Source organism: Corapipo altera, unplaced genomic scaffold (assembly GCF_003945725.1).
Source record: "Corapipo altera isolate COAL_440 unplaced genomic scaffold, ASM394572v1 45, whole genome shotgun sequence".
Lineage (NCBI taxonomy): Eukaryota > Metazoa > Chordata > Aves > Passeriformes > Pipridae > Corapipo > Corapipo altera.
Window position 1 is genome coordinate 2409017 of NW_020884877.1, and position 11289 is coordinate 2420305.

At 46.9% G+C, this 11289-nt stretch overlaps 1 protein-coding gene across 1 annotated transcript in view; it reads left to right on the plus strand.

Moving 5' to 3' along the window:
* ATIC (5-aminoimidazole-4-carboxamide ribonucleotide formyltransferase/IMP cyclohydrolase) overlaps nt 1–9936 on the plus strand; it is a 20981-nt gene extending 11045 nt beyond the window's left edge. Inside the window, exons 11-16 of the mRNA XM_027636712.1 lie at nt 386–475; nt 1571–1699; nt 2605–2697; nt 8035–8217; nt 8970–9125; nt 9599–9936. Coding sequence (XP_027492513.1) covers nt 386–475; nt 1571–1699; nt 2605–2697; nt 8035–8217; nt 8970–9125; nt 9599–9718 — 771 coding nt within the window. The 3' untranslated portion in view covers nt 9719–9936. The remainder of the gene's footprint in view (nt 1–385; nt 476–1570; nt 1700–2604; nt 2698–8034; nt 8218–8969; nt 9126–9598) is intronic.
* The last annotated feature ends 1353 nt before the right edge of the window (nt 9937–11289 follow it).

Sequence of the window (11289 nt, forward strand, 5' to 3'; positions counted from 1 at the left end):
TTTTGCCAGTATTTTTGTCTCATCAGGAGTATCGCTGTTGAAATGAGGATTTATTGGGTTTTAAACTGCATTTACTGTTAGGGTTGAAAAGTGGGAATGTCATGGTTGAGCTGTTTCCCCCTGGAGAACAATATTACTTCCATTCTACTTAAAGTTATGTGGGGTATTTTTTAATAACTCCTGCCAAGAGCTTATAATGCTCTGCAATTTTTTGTTTCCAAGACTGAAACTAATATTGTAATGGTGCTTTTGGTATTGTATTGTTGGGTACACACAGACCTCAAGAGGTGTGTCTTCACTGCACACTGTGAAATGGCAGGCAGAGCTTTCAGTCTGAGCCCCCTTTCATTTTTGTCACGTGGAAGCTGAAATCTGTGTGTTGCAGGTGTCTGATGGTGTGGTGGCCCCTGGCTATGAGGAAGAAGCTCTCAAAATCCTTTCAAAAAAGAAGAATGGTGCTTACTGTGTCCTCCAGGTTTGTACTCCTGGTCCTCTCTAACCCTCTGCTGCTCTTCCCGTACCTGCTTCTCACAGATGTTGGTGTCTAAGTAACTAGGGGACTGATTCAGGTCCCCCTACAGTGTGGATTTAAAGCCATTAAATCTATGAACTAGCAAGAGTACTTCGAAGAAACAGCATTTTTGTGCTCTTTCCACTCTTTGCTGGCTTTCCTCTCACTTTTACTGACTTTGTTTCCTCCCTGAATTCTTTGTATCTAAAATATAGTGCCTGAGTGATGTTGTGAGTCTTGGCAGTGAGAAGCAGGTGTATTAAACCCCTGGGAGAAGCCTTGTGTGGGCACTGGTATTTTCAGAGCAGGCTTTAGTACAGTCAGGTATGAGGATGGCACCACAGAGTTTTGAACTGGGATGAGAGCAGAGAACTTCACTGTAACATGACAAAAAGAAAATCCAAGGCTTAGCTGAAGCTGCAATTGTAGTGTTGCTGCCCAGGGAGCCGTAGAAGGTGGCTCAGGAGCTTTAGGCAAGAAGGAATGAAATTGCAGGCAGTCTTGGCAGCTGATTACCTCCTGGAATTCAATTAACTTTGCAAGGATGAGGTCGTATTTGTTAAGTCTGTATCTTCGGGGCCTGTGTGCAGAGGAATGCTGAGGAAAGTTGATCTGAAAAATTTGAATGGATTAGGGAAACCACATAAAGCATGTGCACACTCCTATTTTAGAGCTGGTCACCTTAGTCTGGTTTGTTTCCTGTCTCAGTAACCTCGGCTGGGGATACCAAAATTCTGAATAAGCCCATGCTTGGGTAGACCTGAGTGCACTTTAACAGTTCCAGTTAACCTGATCCCTGCATTGGTGTAAATTAGTTGTGCTTCTGACTTGTGTGGAGATGTGCCCCAACAATGCAGCTCTGGAAATGATCACATTCACTCTTTTCTTGAATGTCACAGAGGACTGGGAGTCGTACCTTCAGGAATGTGTGAAGAACTCCAAATACTTCCCCCTTCCTCTGGAAGATTCTTTGTGTGTGTTTTTCTGCTTTCTGTGGAAACTAGAAGACTTTGTAGATTTTGGTGTGAAGTGTTTTACTGGCCTGTTTTTGGCTTTTAGATGGATCCCCACTATGAGCCAGATGACCTGGAGGTTCGGACCCTGTATGGGCTGAACCTCATGCAGAAGAGGAACAACGCAGTCATCGACCGGTCGCTGTTCAAGAACATTGTCACAAAGAATAAAGCTGTGAGTGTCGGGAGATAAATGAGCCAAAAGACAGAGTGAAGGAACTGGGGTGCCTTCATCAAGGAAGGCATCACTGCTATTTTAAGAGCTCTTAAAGTTTTCTAATAAGATTTTACTGGATTTTATGAAACAATGGAGCAAACTTTCTAGACCAAATATACTTGGGTAAATCAGGACAGTTTTCCTTTGTTTTGATTCCTTGAATAAATAAGAGGACTTTTCCCATTATTTCAGACTAACGAAATGTTTGTATTTATTGTAATTAAGAAGCTACTGTGTGCAGTTTCTTGTGGTGAGACAGCCATGTGCTAAGGATCTATCATGATCTCTTTCTGACTCACTGTTTACATCACCTTTCTGTGTTGTATAAACTCTGGCCTGGCTGATGTTGCTCATCATTGAGAGTTCAACATCATCAGAAAGTTTTCAGTTATTTCTTTGTCTCTGATCTCGCTCTCATTAGAAAAACAGATGTTAATGAGTATATGATTAGTCATGGGCTCAGAAGCAAGTTCAGACATTGAGGTAATAAAAGTCGTTTTAATAAATTAGGAATGGAACTTAAAAATCATACTTAATGCAGATTTTGGGAGCTATTCTAATTGCTGTGGTCCTGCTTTTTGCCTATGAGCATATCTGATGACAGTGAGTAAGGACAGAGGACTTTGCAGGCTTAGGGCCAGTGGTCGAGCCCTCCTGACCCAGTGAGATTGAGTCTTACCCCTGAGAGCTGAGATCAGCTGCCAAACCAACCATTTATGGTTTTTAATCTAAACCAAATTTGCTGGTAATAGATATTCTTAGCTACCTTGTTTCCCTCTCTCAGAAGTTGTGGAGGCTTGGGGGTTCAGCAGCTGGCTGCTGCTGGCCATCAGGATGGTGCTGACAGTGGTGTTGTGTTCCAGCTGCCCGAGGCTGCCATCCGAGACCTGATCGTGGCCAGCATCGCCGTCAAGTACACCCAGTCCAACTCCGTGTGCTACGCCAAGGACGGGCAGGTAACTGAGCCGGGCAGCTCCCACCTCCAGCTCGGGGCAGGCTGGGAAAATCCTCCAGCACACAGGAGGCTGAACAGGCACGGAGGAGCTGCCCCAGACAGAACAGTAGCAAAGCATTTGTTTCTTAGGAGGCTGCTTCAAAACCACGGTGTCGTCTTTTCATGGTAATGGCAGGGCTGGCTCTGTCAGTGATGGGGTTGGAAAAGCTCTTACCTGCTTTGACAGCTCTGGCCTCGAGTCGTTTCTTTGGCTACTCTGTTCACATCATTTTTCTGAGGGCATGTACATATGTAGAGCCTTAGGAAACTACAGTAGTTTCAACAGCTGGATTCTGTCTGTCCAAATGCTTCTTATTTTTAGTTTCATTTTTTACTTAAGAAAGATGGGATGTGTTTGGGGTCTTTTATCCCTTTGGGGCATTTTAAATCTTCCGTCCTCCCGGAATTTTTTTTAAAGGTTATGATGAATGCTGGAATTTATGGGGGCATTATCAAATGTGTAATTGAGATTATGAATCATGGAATAGTTTGGGTTGGAAGGGACCTTAAAAACCATTAGCAACCCCCTGCTAATAGGCAGAGACACCTTCCACTGGACCAGGTTGCTCCAAGCACTGTCCAACCTGGCCTTGGACACTTCCAGGGATGAGGCAGCTACAGCTTCTCTGGGTAACCTGTGCCAGGGCCTCTCCACCTTCAGAGAGAAGAATTTCTTCCTAATACCTAAGCTAAATTTCCCTTCTTTCAGTTTGTATCTTGAATTTAAAAAAAAAATCCTTTCTTTTCACATCATCACTAGGTGTTCAGCCTAAATCACTTATTTGAAAGTTGTTGTAAATATACTGAAAATTGTATTTTTGCTGAGCAGCTCATTCTCCTAATGCTGCTGTTTAGCTGGTTGTCTGCTCTCCATGTTAATTTTTCCATAGGCCTGGATTATTTAACAAAAAACACAGAAGAAAAAAACAAAGAATGTTTTTGAGTTTGAGCTTTAAGTGGATCAGAGTGAACCCTGCAGACAGAAACTGAGAATGGGCTGCAGTGCTCTCCTTGTTGCATTGGTGCTCATCTGCATTTGCCAGGCTGTTGGTACAACCTGGAAATATTGCAGGGTTGTCTCACAGAACTTCCTGGGGTCATGTGCTGTGTGGTTCTTCAGAATAAGTCTCTGGAGATCTGGCATTTGTCTGCTATTCAGCTTTAGGGTTTTTTTGCTTTGAAATGGTTCTCTGCACTCAGGAGTGTTGGATCTCCCAGCCCCAGAACAAAGGTGTCACTCTACTCCTTTTCCCTCATTCCAGCAGTGATTTCCCCACTGCTTCTGCAAGTCTGGGCTTAATGTGGTGCTGCAGATGTGTCTGAAATGTGTGTGGTAATGCCTGTTCCATGTGGAAGGGAGAGGGCAGGATGGAGGGGTGGGAAGCAGTGTGGGCAAGCAGGGCTTCGGTGTGTTTTGCATATTTGCAGGTGTAGATTTTAATCAAATACAAATGTGGGTTGTCTTGGTTTGTTGTGTATGTGATGGGGAAGGCCAAGGTCAGATGCTAAAATATGAGTGACTTTGTTAATAGTAAAGGGCAGCAGCTGTTACCTGCTCAGGGAGGTGGTGATTTCAGCACTGGGAGACTGAAATCAAAGCTCAACATCTTCCTTAAGAAGCTCATTACAGCCCAGGGATGGAAGGCAGCTTCCAGATTAAATACTTTTCCAGGATTTGACCTGGTTTGTGTTACAGGAGCCAAACCTGGGCAAGTCCATCTTGCTTTCAGTTCCATTGCTTTTGGTTTTCCAGGGGTTATTTCAGCCTCACAGCATCCCTGTTTCCAGCAAAACTCTTGTGTGTGAGACATCCAGAATGTTTTTGACAGCTTGACTTTGTTGGGTTCATGAGTGGATCAGCCACTCCAGCAAGGCAGTAGTGTTGGTGAGTTCTAGGGAAATGTGGAGTGGGAGGAAGCATTTCTGGACCTGAGTGTCACTTGATTTGCCAGAAGGCAGCTGCCACTAACTGCAGTAAACACTTCCACTTGTTCTCTCTGACTTACAGCCTGTAACATGTTGATTTACCCTTGCTTTAATGATACCATCATGTTTTAAATTAGCAATTTGAAAATATTCTTTCTTTATTCTCTGCACAGTACGATAAAACAAAATCGTTAATTTACCTTACACTTTCCCAGTGACTTCATTGTTTGTTTGTCTTCCCAATTGTCAAGTCCTTCATTAGGTTTTTGTATTTCCAAATGTATTTGGAAGTTTTGTTTTCACTCATTATCCAGGCTAAGTCTGAGCAAACCCAAACCAATGTGGATCATTTTGCAAGAATCCTTTGGGCATTATCCATCTCATGTTGCACAGCATCCAGCTATGGACTATGTTTGACTCTTAGGAACCAAAGTGTTTTGAAGTAGTTCTCAATTTTCACCCAAGATTTTTTTCTATTAAGTGATTTATTTTTTTTCTGCTGACCCTGTATTGCTGTCTCCTTTCACTGCTCACGCTTAATAGGCTCTGCTTAAGCACTTTGGGATTCCCAGGAGATGAAACTCTGAAAGCAACATAATTAATTTTTGTGTAGAAAACAGGGGGAAAGATTACTTTGTGGAGGGGTTTTGAGGTTTCAGCTGTGTTTTTTTTGTATGGGGGAAGGGCAACATTTGAGGTAGGGAGAGGAAAAGGTGTAGGAAGAAGGATTTTTCACTCCACATGAAGTGGAAAAGGCAGAGAAGAGGTACAGGCCAGTGTGAAGGGAGATTCAAGTACAAGTCTATAGTTTGCATTAAGCAGAAGCTCAGCCTGCTGATTTCTCTTCTTTAGATCAGAAATTCCGGGCTGGATTGAAGAATCTTCCCCAGCACTGTTGCATCAAAGCCTGTGGTTTCAACAATGGCTTTAAGCTGACAGAGGGCAGGGTTAGACAGGGTATTGGGAAGAAATCCTTCCCTGTGAGGGTGGTGGGGCCCTGGCACAGGTTGCCCAGAGAAACTGTGGCTGCCCCATCCCTGGAAGTGTCCCAGGCCAGGTTGGACAGGACTCGGAGCAACCTGGGCTAGTGGAAGGTGTCCCTGCCCATGGCAGGGGTGTGGAACAAGATGAGCTTTAAGGTCCTTTCCAACCCAAACTATGTTCTATGTCCATATTTTTCTACAAAAAAAAAAGCATTTTTCTTTCCCTGGATCAGCATTTTCCAGTGAAGTGCATCCTACCAGCATGTTCTTCCCAGGCTGTAACTGTGAACTTCCTTCTGGAACAACAGTGCTCCTCAGAGGGAGGCACAGAGAAGCAGCTTCTTTCTTCCCTTGCCTGCTAAGCTGTTGTTATAAAATGAGGTCTGTGTGTTGCAGATAATATCTCTGTTGATTTGGGGATACCTATGAAGACTTTACAGGATACATCACTTTGATCAACTGAAGTACAAAGTTCCTGCCATTTTGGAGTTGTTGGATACAAGCCAAAGTTCAGTTATGCATCTTTTGACAAAATTTAGGTCACAAAAAAATGTGAAATATTCTGAGTGGCTCACAGGGGAAAGCAAAAGGCTCTTTTGGAGCATCTGCTCGGGTACTGACCCTGTTCCACCACAGGAGTGTGAGGCCACAGCTCATGAGGACGAGAGGAAGATGAGGCATCGTTCTGGATAGGAAAGGGCCCAGGACATCACATTTTTTAGAAACTTGGGAATGTTTTGTGGTGTTTTGGCCCCTACTACTCTCCGATGCCAGACTGTTACTCTCTACCATCTGCATCCCCAGCTAAAAATTCCTGCTTTAGCCCAGCCTGGCTTGCTAGTCCCACTCTTAAGGGCTGAGTGGCAGTTAATGGTGTGCTGTGTGACACAGCCAGCCTCTCCTTTGTCCAGGAAGAGAGGATAAACCTCAATGGAAGAGGGAATACACCAGTATGCAGCTGGTATTGAGCTGCTTTGAGGTGCAGGGTTCCCTGCAAGTTCAAGGGTTTAACGGAGTGGATGTGAGAGCAGAGGTTGGGCATCAGCAGTGTTTGTTGGGGGGAAGGTGCCACTAACCCATAAGAAACTGTGCATCTGTTCAGTATTTATGGCAACACCAGCGTGCCTGTGGGTTTGTTACACACTGATGACCTCAGTTATGGCTGAGCAGATTATGTTTGATAGCAGCCCAAGGCTTTCGTTTGCTCCTTGGGGGAACTGCGTCCAGCAGCTTGTTTAATGGTTCTGGTAAGAGGTGAAGTCACTGTGTCTTGATGAATGGGAAGACAAATGATACATTCCTTTGAGGGCAGCCTTCCACTTACAGCTTTACCATCTGTCCCATGGTGAGCTGGAAACTCTGAGGCAGCACCAGCAGCCTCAACACCGTGTCCCTGGAGCAGCCCCCATGAGAACAGTCTGGCGAACAGTTCAGCTGTGGCTTCACAGGAGCAGGAAATGGAGAGAGAGACTTGTTTTCTGATTACCTGAGCACTAAAGGGCCTCCACGTATTTTAATCTATACTGTACCTGAAAAAACACATCTGATCAGAGACAACTCCAAAGGAAGTGGTCTGATAAAAGCAAACAGAAGCTGAGCAAATACCGTATTTTCATAGCAGCTTCCTTGAGGAAAAACCACTGTATGGATTTTGCTTCCTGAAGCACTAGGTCTGTTTGATATCCAGCACAAGTGCTATTAGATAAGGTTGGCAGCAGCTATTTTAACACTCTTGGACTCTGGCAGGTGGCAGTGTGGGAAATGTGTGGTAGCCCCCGGGCCCTGACAAGTCCTGGGATGTAATGGTGCTGCTGACCAGCCTTCCTGAGTGAGCAATGGGTTTACTTTCTTACCAGCCTTGACAAATTGCCCCCTCACCGCTGCTCTCTCAGCTGACCTGTTTGAGCTGTGCTTGCGTGGCTCACCAGGAGGGGTGGTGGTGTATGGGCGACCTGGGCTCACACATTAGTGCTCTGACTGAAGTGCCCTTTTCCAGCTCTTGACAGTCACATTTGTTTCTATGACCTACAGGACTTTGCTTTGCCTTAAAAGTCATAATTCTCTCAGTCTCCTGAGGTTAACACTGTGACTCTGATGGCTGAGGTTGTGTTATTTAGAAGGGTGAAAGAATGTGGTGTTTTGAGAGTGACTGTCAGCTCAGCAGAGCTCTGGAAGTCAGCAGTGCAGGGAGCTGGCCCTGTAACCAGTTTACAGGATCGGGGATGCAGGTATTTCCCAAGTTTTCCTCACTAATTACCTACACTCTTTCTCCCCTTTGGTGAGGAGCAGCTGATCTGTGGGATGTCTTTCCTAATGGCTTGGCTGAAATGCAGCTCTGACTGGTGTCTGTGCAGCAAGGTGAGGTTGTGCTTTGCTTCCCTGTGCTGCAGGTCATCGGGATCGGGGCCGGGCAGCAGTCCCGGATCCACTGCACTCGCCTGGCCGGTGACAAGGCCAACAACTGGTGGCTGCGGCACCACCCGCGCGTGCTCTCCATGAAGTTCAAGGCGGGAGTGAAGAGAGCCGAGATCTCCAACGCCATCGACCAGTACGTCACCGGCACCATTGGAGAGGTGAGGGCCAGCTGGGAGCCTTCCCTGCAGCTCCAGCCTCTGCCAAACAAAGGCTTTACACAGGACTTTAACCTGGCCTGAGTGTCGTAATAGAAGATGGCTCTTCCCAGCAGTGAGGATGGGTTAAATCTTCAGTTGATGTTCCAACCCTCCGTGCTTTGTCAGTGGCACCTTCTCACATGGAGCTGTTTGCTTGTGTGGCATTTTGGATTCTCAGAATCCCTCTGACCTCCCCGTTACAGGCAATAGTGAGACAAGAAAACAGTGTGTCCTTTTTAAGTATCAAAAGCCAAGGGCTGGATTAGGGACCTTGTGAATCATCTCTCTGAGAATTTAAGGGGGCAAGAATTGGAGCAGTTGCTGTTTCAGAAGGTGAATCATAAACCAAGCTGCCGTTTGCCATGTGTTAAGTCATCCACCAGACCCTGTTTGTGCGTGCTGGCATTTACCATGCTGCTGGCAGGCCAGACAGAGCATCTTGGAATTAAAGGGGGGAGAAGGAATGCTTCAAGCCCTGGGGTGAGGAGGGGGGAGGAAAGGAGTTAAAAGGATGCCGAAAGAGCTGATGGTGGTGAAGTGTTCCCACTTTGGATTTTAAACCCCCTGGTTTGAAGTTCCCAGCAGCAGAGCTGTGGAGCACCAAGTCCAGCTGAGCTGGGTGTCAGGGCATGCCATTGCTTATCCCTGTGTCCCTGGCAGGGGAATGCTGGGAGCCCCCGGCTCTGGGGCTGAGCTGGGTTTTGTCCCTGCAGGATGAGGACCTGGTGAAGTGGCAGGCCTTGTTTGAAGAGGTGCCCAAGCAGCTCACAGAAGCAGAGAAGAAGCAGTGGATTGCCAAGCTGTCTGCTGTGTCCCTCAGCTCCGACGCCTTCTTCCCTTTCAGGGATAACGTTGACAGGGCTAAGCGGGTGAGTTGTGGCAGGGCCAGGGTGTTGGGGGCACTACAGGCAATGGTTTTTCCTTTTAATTTTGTGTGGACTGCTGAGGAAAGTCCTCACAAATCCCTTTTGTGGGGACTGCTGAGGAAAGTCCTGCACTGCTGGCTAGGATAGCAAATCCTGGGAAGAGTGTTCCTTATAGTTACTGGCCTCATGTGGACAGTAATTATCCAGCCATTGCTCAGTTTGCTGATTTAGGATGAACAGAGGATTAAAGTTTATTAAACCATTTAAGAATATCAAGGCCTATCACTTTCAGAGGAACCCTTTTAGTCTTCTTTCTGAGCGGTGAACTTCCTGCTCTCTTGAGGAGCAGCTTTGGGCACTGGAAGCCTTTGTTTGTTCAGTGGGATGTGGATGAAGGACTGGGGCTGCCAGCTCCTTCCAAGGGGGATTTTGGTATTCCATCCTCCAACCCTTGCCCTCACCCTGTCTGTGTGCAGAGTGGAGTACAGTTCATCGCTGCCCCGTCTGGCTCGGCTGCTGACGACATCGTGATCGACGCCTGCAACGAGCTGGGGATAACCCTGATCCACACCAACCTCCGCCTGTTCCACCACTGAGTCGGGGCTGCCTGTCCCCTTTGGTCACAGCCTCACCAGCAGCAGGGATGGAATATCACTGGCTTAACTGGGAGGCACTGGCAATCTGTGCTTAGCAGGGGTTGGTCAGCTCTGCAGAGAGGTCTCTGCCCATGTTACCAGAGAAGGAAGCACGGGAATTGCCTTCCCATGTAGAAAATCAGTGTCTTTTGCAAATAAACGTACGGTTGTCAGCTGTGTGCAGTGGTCTTGTGTCATCCAAATACTGTGTCCTTGGGGAAAAAGGTGTATTTCTGCAGTAGGTTATAGTCCAGCCTTTACTAATTCATTACGTGGCCTGTAGGATGGTGTGAAAGCCCAGCTTCTGCCCAGCTTCTCACTGAACTGATAAAAACCTGTGTTACACTGAACTGAGTTGGGTTCTTGTTTTTTTTGTGTCAGCAGGTAGCTTTCCCCAGGTGCTGCCAATCCATTATCCCCTTTCCCCAGGAGGAGAGGGGAGCAGGTCCTTCGTGTGATGCAGTCTGGGGCTCTGTGCTCTGAGCCCTGCCCCAGACTGTGTGTGCTTTGGCAGGGTCAGGTTGCTTTCTCCAGGGTAAAAGACCCATTGACAGACTTGTCCCCATACCAGGAGTTCAGATCAGAGTTCACCCAGGAGAAGTAGAGGATTCTACTATTTTTTTTATACTTTGAGAGTTGGGGTTTGGACTCTTTCTTCCATAGAGAAGTGAAAACTGTTCCTTACATGTCTTTTCTGTTGTGCTGTTTTGGCTGTAGCTGGCACATCCCCTGCAATGAGGTTCTCTGGGGAGTCTCTCAGTCCATTCTTTACCTGCATCTTCAAAAGCATTGGCTGAAATAGAGACTGGTAATAAGAACCTGGCAGCTCCTGGTCTGTGTATTCCCACTGATCCTTTGTTTGCTGTCCTTGGGGCACTGTTTAATCTCCTGATGGAAGTTAATAGGTACTAACCTTCCAGGTGAGATCTCTGCATGAGATAGTAGATGTCTAACTAAGGTGATGCCTCTTTAGGGCCTGTGTGAGCCTGTGTGGCAGGGTGATTTTGCCTCCTGCTGTGCCTGTGGTAAGGATAAAGGACATGTAGGAGTTGTCGGAGTGGGGGAATGGCACCCAATTGTCCAATGTCTCAAACCAGTGTCCTTGATGACCCTGCCTCACTCTGGATGAAGGCTGATAAAAACCTCTGGTCTAGTTCCAGATGTGAGGTGACTTAGCAGGAATGCCCAGGGAGTGCCTTGTCACCTGAGCTGCAGTGGCAATTTCAACCAGCACAAAGCCTTCCCCTGGAAGGAGGGTTCCCCTGAGGCTCTGAGAGTGGTTCTCTGTAAGAAAGAGCTGTGATGGGCCAGAGTCCCTTATGAAGCTCCCTGATCTGCTGGATGAAGGAATGACTCCTCCCTTGGACGGTTGCAGCGATTACAAGTGAGCTGTGTAGCTCTCCTTGGTATGTTTTCCCCAGGATGGGGAATGTCCCTTCCCACAGGGGCAGGTTGCCACCTTCAGCCTCCGTGTGCTGAAGAGTGAACTGCTGCCAGGCTTGGATCTGCACCCTCACCCTATGGCACCTTGC